General features: G+C 47.7%; 1 protein-coding gene across 1 annotated transcript in view; it reads right to left on the reverse strand.

Moving 5' to 3' along the window:
• Nucleotides 1–19141, reverse strand: part of ZNRF3 (zinc and ring finger 3) — a 148638-nt gene extending 129497 nt beyond the window's left edge. Inside the window, exon 1 of the mRNA XM_088019452.1 lies at nt 18842–19141. Coding sequence (XP_087875578.1) covers nt 18842–19141 — 300 coding nt within the window. The remainder of the gene's footprint in view (nt 1–18841) is intronic.
• Between the last annotated feature and the right edge of the window lie 830 nt (nt 19142–19971).

Consider the following 19971-nt stretch of genomic DNA (forward strand, 5'->3'; position numbering starts at 1 on the left):
TACCCAGAGCCCAGGCTGGAGAATCCACCGTCCTCTGTTCTGTAATTTGTTTTGATTGGTACAAAGTTTTCTTTTCCTTTTTCTCAATGGTTTAACAAATCTGCATTGCAACTCTGTTTTTCCCATCCCTGAGACTGAAGTCTATGGTTCTCTATTACTTTCAGCCAACAAGTCTAGCAGAGCCAAATGGAGCAAGCCTGCAAAGATCAGGGGAGAGTTCTGTCTCTGTATTCCCTGCCCCAGCTATGGCAGTATCTGCTGAAGTTACATTATAAATCATAACTTGCTGAGGCCCGGTCAACACGCACGGGCAGGGCAGGACATCGCAGCCGGGTCATCCATTAAGAGACACCTCCACACACATTGCCCAGGTCTCCACACTGATCTGAAAGCTTTCAGGTCAGCCAGAGAGCAGATTCCTGAGCCAAATCCGAAAAAAACTCAGCCTCTAGAAAGTCAAGGGACGAACAGAAGTGCCTCAAGCAATCTCAAGCAGGCAGGAGGATACGGAGAGGTGGCCTTTACCAAAGAAGCTGAAGGAAGGGTCAACCTCGTGTGAATGCAGCCCAAGAGCCTTCGCCAAAGCTGCAAAGGAAACAAAAATAAACCAACAGGATAAAAGGAAGGCTGTTGCATGAGGAAGAACTTTTGCTCCAGTTTAAAAAAAAAAAGAGAGAGAGAGAGAGAGAGAGAAGAAAAGAAAAGAAAAAGAAAGCACACACTGAAATGATCTAAAGCTGCCTATAAATATTTGGGAACATCAAAGGCGGTCCTGTTAAATTAAAAATGCTGTCACACAGATAGGAACTAGCCTCTAGCACTGCCAGCTTCAACATGTGAGCCTGTGATCTGAGGAGTGAGGGCTCAGCTCCTCAAGAAATCTGATTCACTAAAGAAAAAAGTGAGCGAGCAGTTGAGTTTTAATAAGGGCATTAAATACCTGAGGAATGAGCTAATTAGGGTTTAACTCTTTCAAGATTGTCCGGGCTCTTAAGAACGGTGTAAAGTAAGCTCCCTCCAGAATCTAGTTAAATCAGCCTCAAAACCTGCAATGTAAAAGAAAAGTATTAAAATAGCACCTTAGGACTTCAAAGCTGATAAATCCCACCAGGTCCCCTCAGATCGCTGGCAGAGGCCAAGTGGAGAGAAAAGAAGAGGCTAACCCGGAATTGTTTTTCTGAGATGAGGTTAGGTTGCTTGTTTATTTAGAGGCTTTTTTTTTTTTTTTCTACTTGGACTAGGTAAGAGCAGGCTCACTTTCTAATACCAGAATCATCCTACCCTATGAGAGTACCCTTTACCCGAGACACTCTGAGGGTGCTGAGTGGGAAGTCCTTCATCTACCAACTGTGCTCATTTGCTCGCATGCCACACAAGACATTACGGCTGAGCCTCCTGAGACACTCTCAAGGTCACTCCAGGAAGTCACCCAATGATTTCCCTGCACGCATTCTGGATCAGAATCCTCAGGAAACCAGGAAGAGTCCCCAGTTAGGAAAGTTCCATCAGGACAGCAGATCCTTTCAGGAGCAAGATTCTTGGGTCTTGACGTCAAAAGAATTGGAACCTCGGAGACAGCCAGGAGAAAAGCTCACCTGCACAAAAGGAGAAGGGGCATCTTTCCATCACCCAGTCGCAGGAATGTGAGAGAAGGGGGCAGACAGAGATGGAAACTACCTTCTCCATTCAAGGAGAGGAATGCACAGCCCAGTCTTGGCAGAGGGTGGTGGGGGAAAGTTTAAAACACACACACACACACACACAAAACCCCCACAATGCACTCCTATCATTCCCATTTTTAGAAAAAGTCAATGTGTCTAATTTGAGGGTTAAGATTAATAAAGTATTTGCTTTGGCATAATTGCACACTGGATCAAACCAAGTGCTGAAGTCACTTGTGCTTGCCACAGGCCCCACATAATTAGGCCCCCACAGCACAGCCTGAAAGCATATCACAACATTCCACGTGCCCTGGCCGGATCCAGAGGAGCACTCAACCACCCTGCTTTCCTTTAGAGCAGTTGTGCCTGTATGCAGGCCATGTGGCCTCAGGAACAACAGGCAGGCCAACCTAGAAATCCAGCTTCCTATATAGGGGACTTGCAGCTCCCATGCACGTATGTGTGCCCACATGCCCAAAACCGACAGAGCTCAGGGTCAGGACAACGATCTAGCTGCAGGGCGCAGGGGTGAGCAGATGAAGCTGCAGCAAAGCGCACCTCCCAGAAAACAGAAGTCAAAGAGGGAAGTGGGGACCAGGGAGGAACGAGCCTCCTGAGCCTCTTGCACAATGCTTAAGAGCCCCCACATGGGGAGAAGGGATACCGTCTAAGTGGTAATACACTAAGCATGTTAAGAAAAGATACCCGTGCTATGACTTCTCAATGAAGAGCACCTCTGGATTCTTTAACCTTGATAAGCTACCATTTTAGAATAAAAATGTTCAACCACAGGTAAGGAACGTCATGAAACAATGTGTATCATTTTCTTCATCATCATCCTCATCCTCACTAAAACACCAAAGTATGCTGTGAGTAGCTCATTTAATCCTCACAACTCTAGGAAAAATCTCTCCAATTTACAGATGCAGAAACTGAGACCCAGAGAGGCAAAGTTACGTTTCCACAGCAGATAACCAGGTTCAAACCCAAAGCAGTCTTTCCTACCAACAAAGGAAATCCAGGGCCACTCCTTCTGCAAAATTTGTAACTTGCTTTAAGGAACCTGGCGAACCCTGCGTATTTACATAACAAAGCTAAAAACTGCTTCTCCTAACACCCCTGTCAATGGTCGATGACACGGAAGTGTCCTCCCCACTCCTCCCAAATGCAGCTGGCTCAAGGATGTCCCTGTAACACAGAACTAAGGAGAACTTATACCCAAAGCAGGTTAGAGCGCAAAAATTAACTTGTAAGTTGGTTCTTAGGAATACATGTGTTACCTTCTCCCATAAAATGGTGGTGTCATTTCTGCTCCACAAAAAGCCTACCCATGCAATTACTGATGTACCCAAGGTTTGAGGACCCCACTCGAGTCAGCTCATCTCTTAAGAGCTAATGCAAAGCAGAAAAGCAGCCAGAGCAGAGGTCAAGAATCTGCATACTAAACTCCTTATGTCCCCTTGGCATCTTGTTGCATAATGTTACACACAATTCTAACAAACATGGTTCCCCGGTTTTCTAGGAACGAATGACAGAAATCAGAAGCAGCATCGAAGAATTACCGAGGGAGCAGCGAAGAAGAGGGAACAACTTCTACAAAGGTGCCACATCAGCTCCTGGAAAGACGGCCTCGTGCACTGAACAACTCCAGGGGGTGCCCTTCACATCTGTGGTCACCCTGGATCCACCTGAGGGCCAATTTACAGCAAGTAGAAGTCATGTATCTTGAAGAAGTAAAGCTCTTCCTAACTCACACGAGACCCCTTCAGGCTGGAGTGAGGGAAATGTGCCAAGACTGAGACACCAGCCCCGCCCTGAAGGAGGATCCAATCTAATGGAGAATCACACAGCTGACCCCAAGTCAGCAAGCAAAGACTAAATGTGTGGTCAGCCTCCCCTTCTAAAATAGTAAGTTTCCATTCAAAGGGGTGGGGGCGGACGGGTTGCTTTTTCTGTTTTGAGCCTTGAAGGCAAGCCCCCCACAACATAAGACTGCTTGAGCTGATAAGCCTGTGAAGCTCCCAGCCTCCAGTAGCTCAGCTCTCCTTCTGTCAAGAAATGCTAGGGGCGCCTGGGTGGCTCAGTTGGTTAAGCGTCTGCCTTCAGCTCAGGTCATGATCCCGGAGTCCTGGGATCGAGTCCCACATTGAGCTCCACATTGAGCTCCCTGCTCAGTGGGGAGTCTGCTTCTCCCTCTGACCCTCTCCCCTCTCATGCTCTCTCTCTGTCTCTCAAATAAATAAATAAAATCTTAAAAAAAAAAAAAAAGAAATGCTAGGACCGCGGATGGTGCCGTGAGTCCCATCCTGCTCTGCCTGTCGGGGCCCCCGTCTGGCTTACTAGACCTGATCAATTCCCTTCCTGACATTTCACTGCGTAACACCAAGCACCACAGAACTAGTCATGCAGGGCACCATCTGTAAACGGGCAAGCAGCGTTCTAGTGTGGGGTACCAGGCTCCTCCTGTCCTAACGCAGCCTGCCAAAGCTTGAGAGCTAGGCATCGGAAGGTCCCACCCCTGGGTGATGGCACCCACAACCTGGGTCTTTACTGAATACAGGAGAATAAGTAGGGGAGAGGATAGGCCTTCCTGGGATGGGGAAAAGAGGGGAATGAAGATAAAGAGCTGGGGGAGGGAGAGTCCCCCAACCAACCTCCCCCGCTCATTCTTTTCCTCCCTCTCCTCCAATCAGCTATCATTAGGTTAGAGTTATCAGAGGGCAGGGGATGTTGGTAGCACATGAGAGGAGGGGGTTGGTAATATTAGGAGATAGGAGATTCCCTATTCACCCTGCAGCAAGTAGGGAAGACATCTGTACATGAGATATAGATAGATAGATAGATAGATGACATATATGTCATATAACATCCACAAGTTCGCATGAGGAGGATGAAAACAGCCTTGCAAAAGTAAATTAAGAAAATTAATTAACGTTATCTAAGCATGTAGTAAGAATTCTAGAGTTTTCTACAATATCTTCCTGCAGGGATACCTATGGGGAGTCATTTTACTTAGAACATTCAAAACCATTCTGCCCCCATCCCACTGCTGTTTCAGAGCCTCCCCCTTCCAAAAACATGGTTGGCATGGCAACCCAAGCACCAGTCACTGTGGTCCATAACCACATCCGCCAGGGCTTGGCATGCTGAGGCGTGTGCCAACTCTGTTGTCTGTAGGGCACTCCTGGCCACAGTACACAGCAAGCTATAATCAGGGCAGAAACCAGCGCATTCGTATAGAACTCAACTCAACATAAATATTCATTAAATGGGAAAACCTATGGTGATGCAAAGTTGAGACGGCAAATTTAAACACAAGGGTCAGGAAACGCAAAAAATTACCACTGCCACTGGAACTTGAAATCACCCACACGCACATTTAATGCCACAAGCGAGTTTCTATGTGTTCTAGAGATTTAAACCTAATAACACCAAAAGTTCAAAACTACACATTAGCTGTTTGTTTAATTCCCTGGGATGGCATTTACTGATAGTCACGGGAACGTTTCCAGAGCAGACATGCCATGAAGAGGCCTGGAAAGAAACCCTCTAGTATAAGTGAAATAAAACACATTATGGACCCTAGAATCTTCTTGAAGGTCCCAGTGCCCAGATGATAGCCACTATTCCACAAAAAAAAATTATCTCAACATGCCAACATGTTTATAACCAAGCAATAACTGAATAATTCCCAGATGTTTATAGTGGGCCCCATAAAGAGTAGAAAATCAAATGTTTATGAAATTGAAATTGAAATTTCTTCCACACGAAGCTTGCTGGCCTCTTTAGAAATACTACTGTAGTCCTTTAAAACTCTGCTTCCCACCCAGCACTTAAAACACAGGATTAAGGCCCATGCCAGAGCTTCCAAAGGCAGGCAGAAATGAGGTTAACAGTATGGTACAAATTTAAGTAAAGACCCACATACAGTTGCTTCCGATGGGTCATACTGGAGCTACATAGAAGTTTTGCTGTTCCTCAAAAGTACCTGTTTTCTAAGCATCATCAAAATATTAACCAAACTACAATAAAACACACTCCCTAAAAGTCTACAGTCAGGCTGAGACAGTCTCTTCTCCAGCATGCTTTGGACACTGTACCCAGGCAGTCACACACCAGGCTGGAAGGAATTAGAGAGGACATCAGCCCCTGGCCCACACCTCCCTTTCCAGACCTGGAAAGCTAGGGCAAGGTGAAATTACTGTGAGAGTCTGGTCCATCCCAAGTATTTGGAATAGCCCTAGGACACACCCATGTCTGCAAGTAGCTTGTGAATTGTTACAATCATAGAAAGTTCTCTCAAGGGCGCCTGGGTGGCTCAGTCATTAAGCGTCTGCCTTCGGCTCAGGTCATGATCCCAGGGTCCTGGGATCGAGCCCCGCATCGGGCTCCCTGCTCCGCGGGAGGCCTGCTTCTCCCTCTCCCTCTGCAGCTCCCCCTACTTGTGTTCCTTCTCTCACCGTGTCTTGCTCTGTCAAATAAATAAATAAAATCTTAAAAAAAAAAAAAGTTCTCTCAAAAAAGCCCAGTCTTTTTCTGGCCATACTGATATCCCCATCACTAAGTATTACGATCTAGAAGAAGGATTTCAATTTGGTAAATATTTGACAATTGTATTGCAAGGGATGAGGAAGACACAATCCCTATCTACTGGGAGTTGTGATCTCGTGGGGAAAAGAAAACATGAACAAGGGAATAACTACAATGAGAAATTTAAGACCAGCTGCCAAGTAAAGGACAGAGCACTCTGGTTCAAAGGAACACACTGGTGGAATAGGAAACGCATGGTGGGAAGTACTGGACATGTGACCCCCGGTGCAGGTGAGAGCCCTAGGAGAGGGAAAGGCGGGGTCGGGAATGTGGGGGCGTAGAAACGTATTATAGTAGAAGAGCACTTGGAACGAGAGGCACAAAGGAAAGCCCAGGACCCGCTCAGGGAACAAGGGTGGAACGCAAAGGACCCAGGTCTGCAGCCCAGAGGCAACAATGAGAAGGAGACTTCAGGCCCAGGTCCCCTGTGTGCTCAGCTAGGTAGTCAACAGTGGGACGGTACTGAAAGATTTTGATCAAGGTTGTGACGAGATCCAAGGTTACCAATCGAAAAATGAATCTGGTGGGGAGAGGAAGAACAGACTTGAAGAGCGAGAATTCGAGGCATGACAAGGGAAGGCTGGGAAGGTCAGCAAGGAAAGAGGCAATCAAGCATCCTCTTGAGTGTACCATTTCCCTTTTGACTTGGCCACAGGCTACCTTGATTTTGAAAAGGCTTTGCAAGTCAAGATTGCAACATTATTTACATGCCATTGGCTGTCTTACTTACCACTGACTTCGGAATACTGAGGCACTTTCTGAAAAGATGACAAACCTCTGGGTACCCTGTGTCATTTTTAAAAATTGCATAAAGGTGCCGAACCCATGTGTCACATGCATTTAAGTAAAAGTGTACAGTTAGGTACAAAGAAAGGCAGTCTATGTCAAGTATGGGACAGACCTTGGCAACCAGGACAATCTGAACGGCAGTTGGCCTTCTGGGGCAGAATCCAGGGAAGGCCAGTCCCAGCTGAGAGAAGAAATAAGATAATAATACAGGTGAAAGTACACTGGGGACCCTAACCCACCAGGCACATGGAAGATTTTCTGGAATTCAACCAGCGGAGTGGGATGCTGTCCGAGAAAGACCAGCACTGGGGAGCCCCAAGACCACACTTCTAATCACAGCTTCTCTTGTGACCAAAGGCTGGAGGCCCTTGCCCACAGTCCCCTCACTGTAAAAGGACAGCTGAGCCACAGCATTTTCAGGGCGCCCTCCAGCTCAAATAGGAATTCTAGAGGTCAAAAGAAGCCAAGGAGCAAAAAGAGAAGAGAGACAAAGATCTTCAGGAAGGCACAGGTCAAATGACATCAGCCTTCAAGAAGAACATGAGAAAATGGAAGCCCCTGTACCAAAGCAAAAAAAGCCCTCTGGTCACACAGCCATTCAGCCTTCCCCAGCAGTGTAACTAGAGGCTCATGGGGTCCACTGAGGCATCACCATACTGCCACAAATGGGCATCAGACATATTGCATGGTTGAGGAGGGAAAGAAAGGAGGCTCACGGAGCACCACATAAATGCTTTCAGCTTTGGGGTGCCTGGGTGGCTCAGTCGGTTAAGCGTCTGCCTTTGGCTCAGGTCATGATCCCCAGGGTCCTGGGATCGAGCCCCGCAACAGGCTCCCAGCTCAGCAGGGAGTCTGCTTCTCCCTCTGCCCCTCCCCCTGCTCGTGGTTCCCCCCTCTGTCAAATAAATAAAATCTTTAAAAAGGAAAAAAAAAAACAAAACACTTCCAGCTTCAGAAATTTCAGAGAAAGGATGGCAGACTCCAGTGCCCACAGGAGCCAGACATGGGTAAATGTAATTCCCAGTGAGTGAAGTAAACCAAAGCAACGCAATAGAGGCTGGTGAACTGGAGGGCCCACGTCCCATCTGAAGGGCACAGTTGCCACTCCATGGGGGCAGGTGAGGCTGTGCAGAAAAGTGGACCCAATGTTGCCGGATCTTTTACTTTTGCAAGAAGAGCCACAGCCCTAGATTTTTATGTCAAATGTCTAAGTTTTTAGCAGGGATCAAAGAAAATACCACGAAGCGGTTTTCAGCCCTTGGTCCTGCTGTCTGAACGGCAGCCCTGGTGCTCTGGCGCTTGGCTCTACTTGATCTCTGCCCACCGCAAACTGACAGCGCCACTCCAAATGAGAGGACAGATTCATGGGGCCTTTCTGGACCTAGCCTGCTCGTACGCAGAGCACCTGCTCTCTGTGAAAGCGGCAGGGCACAGAACCGTGGATGCAGAAGCAGCACCTCCTGGGCCACAATCTGCTGCCACAGGGCGTGCCGAGAGCACAGTGGTGGCTTCCGTGAGGTCTTCTCTAGGCCTCTGAGCACAGCCATCTGCCCGGACAGCCGCCCTCTCCCTGCCCAGAACACACGGGCGGCCTGTTGCTCCTGAAGCGTGCTCAGATGCACCTACAAGGAAGGACCCAGATACCACGCCAGGCACCTTCCCTTGGATACAGATATCAGTCATAACTCAGACCCTCACGGGAGAGGAAAAAAGCCAGTATTTTACTATTCACTAGTAGAAATGCACTGACTTGCACATGGATGAAGTCGCCTTCTGGAGTTTTTTGTTAGAAACAGCTACTAGCTGTTATGAGCAGGAATAGGTGGAAACTTGTATGCCAACCTGGTAGGCGGGTATAAACTAAAACCACTCTTCTGCAGAGCAATCAGACAACACAGAGCAGGAACGTTCAAAATGTTTATACCACTCGACCCCGTGGTCCTAATTCTAGAACTTTATCCTATGAAAATAATCAAGAAATGGAGAACAGCCATTCCTTAGAATAATGGAAAACAAGAGTATGTTACACAGACACTAAAAAGGTTTCAGAACGGTTAGCAACAGGGAAATACTCAAGGTGGACGAAGGGTTATAAGCACCAAGTAATACTTTCTCACATTTTCCTTTAGAATACCTCCAAGACTACAAGAAAATGAAAGGAAAGCTATACCAGGACACAAAAGGTTAACAGAGGTTCTCTTTAGGTAATGGGATTCATTTTTTCATTCATACTTTTCTGTATCTCCCAAGTATTCTACAATAAACGTGTATTATTTTTACAACTAAAAAATAAGTTACAGGGGTGCCTGGCTGGCTTAGTCAGTACAGCAAGCGACTCTTGACCTCGGAGTTGTGAGTTCGAGCCCCACTGGGTGCAGAGATTACTTAAAAATAAAATCTTAAAAAATAGTAAGTTACAGATGATTTTTTTTTGAAGGAAGATTTTGGCCCTGACTAGAAGCAATGAAAAATGAATCTATCCTAACACTTTTGCCTTCTCTACCAAAATACATCAAGTTCTCAGGCAAGCAGGTCAGTAAGCTTCGGCTTTAGGTGACCCTTCAAAGTGCTTACCTCAACTCTCAGCCTCAGTTTCCTCTGGGGCAAATTTCAACTGTCCAAATTTGTATGGGACAAATCTCAGAAATAACATCTGAAAAGCACATGCTATATCATGGGTGCAGAAAAGGCTATATTTTTCTCTACACTGTATCCACAGGACAAACTCAATAAATGTCTGCTGGCAAGTTACCATACTCAAATTCAAGTAAAAAAATCAAATTTTAGGGGTGGCTGGGTGATAGACATTGGGTAGGGTATGTGCTATGGTGAGTGCTGTGAATTGTGCAAGACTGTTGAATCACAGATCTGTACTTCTGAAACAAATAATGCAACATATGTTAAGAAAAAAAAGAAGAAGATAGCAGGAGGGGAAGAATGAAGGGGAGTAAGTCGGAGGGGGAGACGAACCATGAGAGATGATGGACTCTGAAAAACAAACTGAAGGTTCTAGAGGGGAGGGGGGTGGGAGGATGGGTTGGCCTGGGGATGGGTATTAAAGAGGGCACGTTCTGCGTGGAGCACTGGGTGTTATGCACAAACAATGAATCATGGAACACTACATCCAGAACTAATGATGTAATGTGTGGTGATTAACATAACAATAAAAAATCAAATTTTAATCAAATTATTACAGCACTGGATAAGACCTTACACACACCCAACTGAGCATGATCTTTACTTACTTACTTACTTATTTATTTGGCTCCATGTCCAGCATGGAGCCCAATGCAGGGCTTGAACTCATGACCCTGAGAGCAAGACCTGAGCTGAGATCAAGAGTGGGACACTTAACTGACTGAGCCACCCAGGCGTCCCCTTTATTTTATTTATTTGTTTATTTATTTATAGAAAGTGGGGAGGGGTGGAGGTGGAAGGAGAGAGAATCTTAAACAGGCTCCATGCCCAGCTCAAGCCCAATGTGGGGCTTGATCTCACAACCTTGAGATGATGACCTGAGCCAAAAATCAAGATTCAGATCTCAACTGAATGAGCCACCCAGGAGCCCCCGACCCTTACATTTTTAAAATGTAGCACCTTCACCACAGAAATCCCCATTCCCACATAACATTTTTAAATCAAACTGCTAGGATGCTCAAAGTCTATTTTCACCAAATCAAGTCTACACATTGAGTTTCTGAACAACCCTATCACACTGGCTGCTGGAGAGAGAAGGGGGGATTAATACCAAGTCTTTTTTTTTTTTTTTTTAAATACCAAGTCTTAAAACACATCTTAAGGGTAATAAAAATAAAATGCTCTGCCTCGAACCACAATAGGCCAGCTGACCTCATTCTCTTCACACTATCATAAGTCAACAGAGCTGCTAAAAGTCAAGACTTTAAAACATCTCATTCAGGCTACAAATGGAACAAAGAACCTCTACCCTTTACCTCCTCCCTATCCTGTTTGACAGGTATAAAAAGGCACGTCTCCACAAAGGGGTTATCAGCTTTAACCTCAAAGGTAGGTAAAAACGAGTCAGAAAAGGCCAGAAGGCTCAAATCCACATACTATTGTCCTTACATACATGTTTCTTCAGAATGGGTTGCCCAGACCTAAACTTCGCACCCTGCACCACCTGGTCCCTCAGTCTCCTGTACATGTGTCCTACTGTGGAAGACTTGTGGTTTGCATGCTGTTTGCCCCCTACACTCAGCTCCTTGTGGGCGGGGAGAGGGTCCTATTCATCCCCCACCTGCTACCTCACCTCGCCCGGGGTCTGGTGGACAGAAGGCAGCAGTGAATGTCAACAGAAGAATACGGCACCTGCAGTGGGTTTTCACAGCCAGGAGGATGGAATGAGCAGGGAGAATCCACAGCTTTAGGTTCTTGCAATCTTTTAAATCAAACAAGGAACAAGCAGTCTATGCAAAGTCAGAAAGGTACTGAACCTAGGCAATGATCTCTTTGGAGAAAGCGATGCAGACTTCGAAATGGCTCTAAAAAGTCAGCCACAGAAAGGAGGTGTGTCTCACACCAGAAATCCCTTAAATGCCAGAACACTTATGGCCACTCCCACTTTCCCAATAGCCAAAAAACAGATGTGCCATTGAGTGACAGTTGTATACTTCAAGTCATCGGTCCCTCTTCCCAAACTTGGCAGATTGGCCCTTCATGGGAAAAACAGTTAGAATGAGAGAAGGAAATAAATCTCTGTAAGCGTAGAGCGTTTTCCTAGTTGAAGTTACAGCCTCACTTCTTGGTCAGTGATCCTGGGTTTATACCTGACTCCAAATTGCACCATCAATTCCCATCATCTCATCCCAAGCAGAAGCAAGTGCCAAGTGAAGCAGCCTTGTAAAAACAGAAATGGCTTAGAATCACATAGCCCTGGTTGTGAATCTTAGCCCTACCCCACACGTGCTCAGTGATGTCGAAAGTAACTTCACTCTCGGAGCTTAGTCTCCTCATCTGAAAACCTGGGGCATGCTGTCTAGCTTGCCCATTAAATGTGAGCACAGCACCGTGCCCAGAGCCTGGCACAGAGAAGCAGATTGGCACAGATATAGCAGTAGCTGTCTTATAAAGCTCTGACAGAGGGAAAGACTGAGCAAGTCACAAAATTTAAATCAGAGGAGAAAAGCAACCATTTAGGGGCAGCTGGGTGGCCCAGTTGGTTAAGCATCTGCCTTCGGCTCAGGTCATGATTCCACGGTCCTCGGATGGAGCCCCGTGTTGGGCTCCCTGCTCAGTGGGAGTCCCTCTCCCTCTGCCCTTCCCCTCCCCCGGCTTGTGTGCAATCTCTCTCAAATAAATAATAAAAATTAAAAAAAAAAAAGGAAAGAAAAGAAAAGCAACCATTTAAACCCAAAGTACTACTTAAGAAGGCTTGGCTTTCCCCAATGATATACTTGATGCTAAAGCGTGCTTCTGCATCTGTGCTCCCTGGCACGCTCAGCTGAAGTGCAGCCGAAAAGGAGAGAAAGGCTCCAAGCCTGGGAGTCTAGAGACCCAAACAGTTATCAGGGTCATCTCTACTCACCACATGCCCTGGGCAAGGCACTTCACTTCTCTGGATCTCCTTATCTCACACATTAAAGGGCTGAATCTGTTTTTCCGATTATCAAGATTGATTTAAATGTCATTTTTGTCATGAACTGTAAATCCACATTCTCCAGACTTGGGAAATGCCAACAGGAAGCAAAGTTTTCACATGGCACAAACTTAAATTAATGAGGATTCTGAATACCAAACTTTGACTGTCATTTCTACGGACACTGGGGTTGGGCTGTAAACTCTTCTTCACGGGTTTCTGTCCATCCGTAATGGCTGTCCACATTAGAGCTTTCTCAATACTCCATGTTTTATCAAGTAAAGAACATCTACAGACCCTTATATTGTCAGGTATCCTGCCCCTTAACATGCACACACACAGGTTACTCCCATGCAATCTGTAGTTTTAATACCAGTGGGTCCACCAGAACCAGAGAGAGGTCCATTCTTTCCATTTAATCAAGCAACTTTCTGGAAATATCAACCAAAAAGGAAAGATAATCCCAGAATGTATTAGCCACGTCAAAGGAAGTTACTCAAGTCCCTTAAGACCCATTGCCTGTTTGATGTCCATTCTAAATCCATCATTCATTCACCAATTAAGTGTCTGATAAGTGGCAGACACTGGGGACCCAGGGATGGATCCAGGGATGAGTAAAAACAAACAGACCATGCCCATGGGGCCACAGGCCACAAGAGAAGGCGTGAGGAGTTGTTTTTAAGGCATTTCAACATCGAAAGATGCTCCATTTCATTTTCAAGGAAATGATGAAAAGGAACACATTTACAGTCTACTCTCCCACATGCTGCATTCAGATTGTCACCTTCTTGCGCTAAATGCAAAAATTCTTTGAGGGGCTATTTTCTCACTTCACCCAAGGATAATGCATTTAACTAATACCAGATGGATGCCCAGGAGAGAAGTTAATTCATTACAGACAATGGATGTCTTGGGAACTAAGGGCTCAATTTCATGGGGAAACCCACTTGGGAAGGATTATCATTTATCTATACACAAGTCTGTCTCTATAAGAGACTGTGGACTCCAAAAACCAGCAATACAGTGTCTGAAAATAGGGTTTTAATAAACATTTATCAGATGAATATGCCCGATGGAGACACACAGACCTGCAGACTTCTCTACAACTCTTGCCAGCCTGAGCCCCACATCACTCCAAATTCTTAGGAATGGACTCTTTGATGATGGGTATTAGATCAGTGCTTCTCTTTTTCCTCTTGGGGAGAAGAGGCAGCACAGAACCCCAAAAGAGGAAAAACTGTATCTTCTCAGAAAAAGAGAAGAGTACATCCACAAATGCATTGTGTATATAACCGTGCATATAATTTCAAGGGTTCACAGGCCCTCCCTGGAAGTCTGTGAACTTGAGGTTAAGAACCCCTATACTAGGGGCGCCTGGGTGGCTCAGTTGCTTAAGCGACTGCCTTCGGCTCAGGTCGAGATCCCAGAGTCCCAGGATCGAGTCCCACGTCGGGCTCCCTGCTCAGCGGAGAATCTGCTTCTCCCTCTGACCCTCTCTCCTCTCATGCTCTCTCTCACTCCCTCTCTGTCTCTCAAATAAGTAAATAAAATCTTAAAAAAAAAAAAGAACCCCTATACTAGATTGCTAGAAATTAGACTCAAATTAATGCCCAAACCTAACCAGCCAAGTTCTACATATTTGGCAAAAACAGAAGCAAAGGGGGCGCCTGGGTGGCTCAGTTGGTTAAGCGACTGCCTTCGGCTCAGGTCATGATCCTGGAGTCCCAGAATCGAGTCCTGCATCGGGCTCCCTGCTCAGCGGGGAGTCTGCTTCTCCCTCTGACCCTCTTCCCTCTTGTGCTCTCTCTCTCTTTCTCTTGCTCAAATAAATAAATAAAAATCTTAAAAAACAAACAAACAAACAGAAGCAAAGGGGCCAGACAGACCTGGGTTTCGATCCAGGTTTTATCATCTGCTAGCTGGGTGAGGGATGGGGTAAATCAAATCGCCTTTCTCGGTCTCAGTTTCCTCATCTGTAAAATGGGTTAACAGTAGTTGCTAATTCCATGTTAAAGTCAGAAGGCGATGAGTAAAGACATGATGTGCTTGGCATAGTGCCCTGTACACAATAAATGGAGGCCATCACCACCTTCCCTCTGGTCTGCAGATTCCACACTTAAACCTCCCACTCCCATCTGCACCTCCATTCAGCGCTGCATTAGCAGCTCCCATGGGATCTTAGAGAACAAGGCAGAAAATAAGAGCCCCTAAGAATTCATAAGGTCACAAAACACAGCCCTAATGTTTTCCCCAAAATCAAATGCTTGGTTTTAACCTATGAAGGCCCTTTTGACAAGACAGTCAGCAATCTCTTTCTGTGTAAATCCAGATCAGCTGCCAACACACAATTGTTTTATGAGGCAAAGACAATTTTTAGAGGCAGGCCTCTTAACTTAAAATGGAGATGAAAAGAAAAGGATTTGATCAAATACCAAACTGCAGAAACACACTGACAGGGAAACAAGGCAGAAAAATTAGTTTCCTAAAATTATTCTCTGTGATGCCCTTAGTTAATATTGGATATTTAAGGATGTCACTCAGCCCTTCTAACCCACTACCCAGCTTCCCCCAACCCCTCATAGCTAAAGGCACTGGCTTAGTTCTTAAATATTCTCAACTTTCCTCTGCTTTCAAGACCATTCAACACTTAACCCAGGATACAGAAAGGCCAATTTTAGAGCTACACAAAACCTATCATTCAGAGTCCTTCTACAAATGAATTTCTCAAGCGTTTCTAAATATTTGACTTCAAGGGGGGAAAAAATGCTTTTCCACTTTAAAACAATCTTTCATCTCTAGTGATGCAAATTTTCTTTGTTTGTTTAACCAATCCACATACCACTAGCCAGTGCTTAATCAGGCCTTTATTTAACATCACTAACCATGTGAGTTGTGCAGCCAAGTCTGAAAGTTTCAGATAATGATCTCATAAGAGCAACAAATTGGTTCAAAGATGAAATATGTATCAATATGTCTAAGAACCCTTTCAAGTTCCACACTTCAGAATGACAGAACTGTAATTCCTCCAGCATTCACACTGTATGCCTGACACTCTATGAGCAAATGGACTTCAGTGCTGTATGAATAAATAAGATAATATAATTAATAGCATTTCATATCCACACACTGTTTTCACTATTTCCACAGATGAAGATGTCAAAAAAGAAAAAAAAAATCTCTTCTTAACAGAGCACACTGGTGACCTTGAGAAAGTTATTTAAGCCTAAAATGCACAAGAAGAGAAGCAAGAATCCTGGTGACTAATCCCAAGGTTTGAATTACTATCTCTCTCTGACACTGACACACACACACACACTCTTAACCAGGTCCCCCCTTCCCCTAATGCATGCAAATGACAAACAGGTACCCTAATTAGAAGTATCTGGGGCAAACCAGACTATGATAAGGTATCTCCCGTCATTGTATATAATAGGGAGGGAGGAAAAACAGTAATACAAACCAATTTCCTATCTTAGAACTCCTAGACTCCCGAACAGGTCTTTTTCTCCCCTTAACCATGAACAACAGTACTATCGAACCCCAGTGAAAATAAACAATGCTTCAGTGGCACTGTTTAGGTTTAGTTACACGAAAATGAATTCTGCTCTGAAGACCATAAAATACTAAACAGCAAATCACACACAGTTATTTTAAGATAGTAAATAAAAGGTTTGAAAAGTTCAACAAGGCACTTCGAAAACATGATTAAACTGAAGCTGAACACCAATTTGTTTCTTCTACCTTCTCATTTTTCATACAAAACGTTACATTCCCTCTCAGCGGTCCTGAAACACCAGCTTCCCTTACAAAAACACGTTTCAGGGCTGACAGGGGCCACGCCAGTTACTGCAATCAGGCAGTATTGGAAGAACTAATAAAAGCATGCCAGCCTCTGTACACACACAGCCCTGAGAGCCACGCTGAGCTCCATCTCTGCACTTGAGAGGTTCTGCAAGTAGGCCCCCACAACAAAGTTATTAAAGATATGGAGTGAGAACACCAAGAAATGACTATTCAGACAGCTCAGATAAACTCACCAACACACTGTGCAGTTACAAAGGAATTAAGGACACCTATTAGTGATTGCTTAACAAATCAACTTATTAAATACCATTTAAGTCATTTTTCTTTACTTAGCAACTGTTGACTTAATTGGGGGGGCACTCGGCTAATGGACTTCAAAAGAGTTAGATAAGCACTTCAAAAAGATTCAAAAGAGAATAGATTCCTTCTGCCAAATTCATACATTCTCGCTCTACTCACAAGGATAAAATAGCTACAAATGGTGTGCTTAAACTGCTAATTTTGTATTAAATGGTGAACCCAAGATTATCTCCAAAGCCCAGCACTACCCATAATGGATAGCCCGCCAGACAAACTAGTGTGGACAAAGAGCCCAAGTTTAAAACACCGCAGATAAAAATCGCAAACTTCAAAAGTCTTCTTCAAAAAGTGAGGTGCCATGTTAAAACATCTTTTCTCTTAGAAGGCTGTAAGTCAAACATTTCTAAAGCCATCAGGGCACAGTGAAAGCCTCAAAGAGAAACAAGGAGTCACAAGCTTTAAGATTCAAACTATTCTTGAAGGCTGCCACTAAAATGTGTAGGAATCTTCAGCAGACCATCTTCTCTAAAGCTTACAAATTAAAGACCATAATTATAACATGAGCAAGGAAAGAAGTCCAAAAGCCTTTAACATATGTAGTCACAGGACTCAAACATGTGTTTCCCCTTCTATTTACCCTGCAGAAGTTTAAGATGGGGATAAGAGTCGGGGCGCCTGGGTGGCTCAGTCGTTAAGCGTCTGCCTGCAGCTCAGGTCATGATCCCAGGGTCCTGGGATCGAGCCCGCATCGGGCTCCCTGCTCCGCGGGGAAGCCTGCTTCTCCCTCTCCCACTCCCCCCACTTGAGTTCCCTCTCTCGCTGTGTCTCTCTCTGTCAAATAAATAAATAAAATCTTAAAAAAAAAAGAGAGATGGGGATAAGAGTTCTGTGAGGCAATGCTGCTGATTAATTGCCTGGCAGGGGTGCCTCCCCCAGCTTTGTAAGGACACACCTCTAAGGAGCCAAGCTGCACAGCTCCCTGTCCTATCCACGCAGGGCTTTGAGCATGCACCACGGGAGGGAAAAGGAAGAGGCTGCTATGCAATCATCTATACAGTTCCCTTCTCTTCATTCATAACTCATCCAAAGTAAAGCACACAAGGCCCCAAGCTTAGAGCCCTGCAGCCATCCCATCACCTCCAAAAGGGCTCCAAATCAAGCCAACCGTTTCATCGCCCGCATCCGAGGCATGCATATTAACCGCCGTAAGTGCGCTGGCAGTCTACTAACAAGTTGATAAAATCATAGCCAAGGAAGCGGGAAGGCATCTACCCAGCTCAGTCCCTCCTCCAAAGTGTAGGCACGGCTTATAAAAGCTCTCCTTCGCCAGCTCCCTTTGGAATGCAGACCTCTCTCACTGGGAGCAAGGTGGGGAGGCCCTGTCAGTGAGCGACCCTGTCTCCCGATTTCCAGGACTTCCAGGCCCTCCGCAGAAGTCCTTGGCCCAGGAGCGGGCAGGCAGTCTCCCTCCCACCCTCTGTAATCTGAGGCACGCAGCGAAGGCTGCCTTCTACGGCCACTCCAGGGCACTCGCGATCCCCACTCCTCCGCCAGCTCCCCCTGCTTCCTTGCCTGCTACTGCTTGTCCAGAGCCCTGCTGGGAGGTCAGCGCCCAGGTGAAGCTGGCGGCAGGTTCCAGGAAAGAACCTAATGCTGTACAGCCGCAGACAAACCTGGCTAATCTCAAAAAGAACATGCAGGGATGGAAAGCAAAGCCTGTGACCTGAAACAAGCCACCCCATCCTTCATCACTCATCTTTCCAAAGTTGGCATTCAACAGGTAGTTCCAGGACTTCCACCTGAGGCAAACCGAAATGCCCAACCGGCCCAAGAGGGCCGCCCCAACGTGGGTATCCGGACCCGGGGTCCCCCTCCCGCCCTCGGGACCCACAGGAGGCCGAGCCCCCACGTGCACTCGCTCCCCGCTGCGGCACGCTAGAGGCCACGTCCCGCCTGCCGGCCGGGGAGGGATGCCGCCGGCCTCCTCGCCGCCCCTCCCGTCCGCCCGCCCGCCCGCCAGCCCGCGGCGGGGTCGGCGGGCGCAGCCCCCGGAGCCATCTTGTGGCGGCGGCGGCGCGGGGCCCGGGCGGCGGGCAGCTACCTGCACGATCTCGCCCTCCGCGCTGAGCGTGGCCCCGGCCCGCGAGAAGCGGCCCGTGAGGCCGGTGGTGTAGGTGGTGTAGTCGCCGCTCGGGCTCGACTCGAAGAGCACCACCTCCACAAACGCCGTCTCCTTGGCCCGCGCCGCGCCGGGCCCCGCGGCCGCCAGCAGCAGCCCGAGCAGCAGCGGCAGCGGCGGCGGCGGCGGCAGGCGGCTGCCGCGGGGGCCGCGGGGGCGGCGGCGGAGGCGGCGGCGGCGGCGGCCCGGGGCCCCTGGGCGCCCGCCCGAGCGCGGCCTCATGGTCCTGCGGCGGGAGGGCGCGGAGGGCGGGCGCGGCCGGGCATAGTCGCGGGCCGGCGGAGGACCGAGCGCGGGCGGACGCCTCACAGCCCCATCGCGGCGGCGGCGGCGGCGGCTTTGTGGGTCGCAGGCTCGGCTGGGCTCCCCCGGCCGTCGCGCCGCGGCCCTTTCATCTGCTCCACGTGAGGGGTTATCCCCGCCCCGGCAACGTCGTGACCCGCTCTCCCCTCCCTCCCCGCACTCGACCGCCGCTGCCGCCGGGGGGAGCGGGAAGGCGGGGCGGGCGCGGTGGGGGGCGGCCCGACGGCCGGGCACGCCCCCGAGCTCGCTCCGCCCCCTCGTCCCAGCCCCGCCCCTCGCCCGCCACCGCCTGCGCTCCACCCCATTGTTCTCGCTCCGCCCACCGCCTACCGTCTTGCTCCGCCCCATCGTCCTCGCTCCGCCCCCTCCCTTGGTCTGTACCCGCCCCCTCATCCTCGCTCCGCCCCCACGCTCTAGCTCCACCCCTTCATCCGCGCTCCGCCCCCGGCGGCAGACATTTCTCCTTACGGTTGCCAGAGTTCGGCGGGAACCCTGACAGCATCCTGCTGCCAGGCGACTGCGTTCTCTCTGGAGGCCCCACGCCTCCTGGTCCCGTGCGGTAGTTAGGGCCTTGTCCTTCCCGGCTCTGCGGCCCCAATCCATAGTTCCCAGGAGCCCGCACCCGGCTCTCCACCCTCACCCCCACCTCTAGGATCGAATGGGAAAAGCCCCCGCGGGTCAGAGCCGTTTGCAGCTCAGCCGTGCCGGGACGCGTCTGGTTCTTGCCACGGTGTTGCTAAGATAGTTAC

Source organism: Eumetopias jubatus, unplaced genomic scaffold, assembly GCF_037043125.1.
Source record: "Eumetopias jubatus isolate StellerSeaLion01/CBP00866 unplaced genomic scaffold, mEumJub1_p1.0 scaffold_16, whole genome shotgun sequence".
Classification (NCBI taxonomy): Eukaryota; Metazoa; Chordata; class Mammalia; order Carnivora; family Otariidae; genus Eumetopias; species Eumetopias jubatus.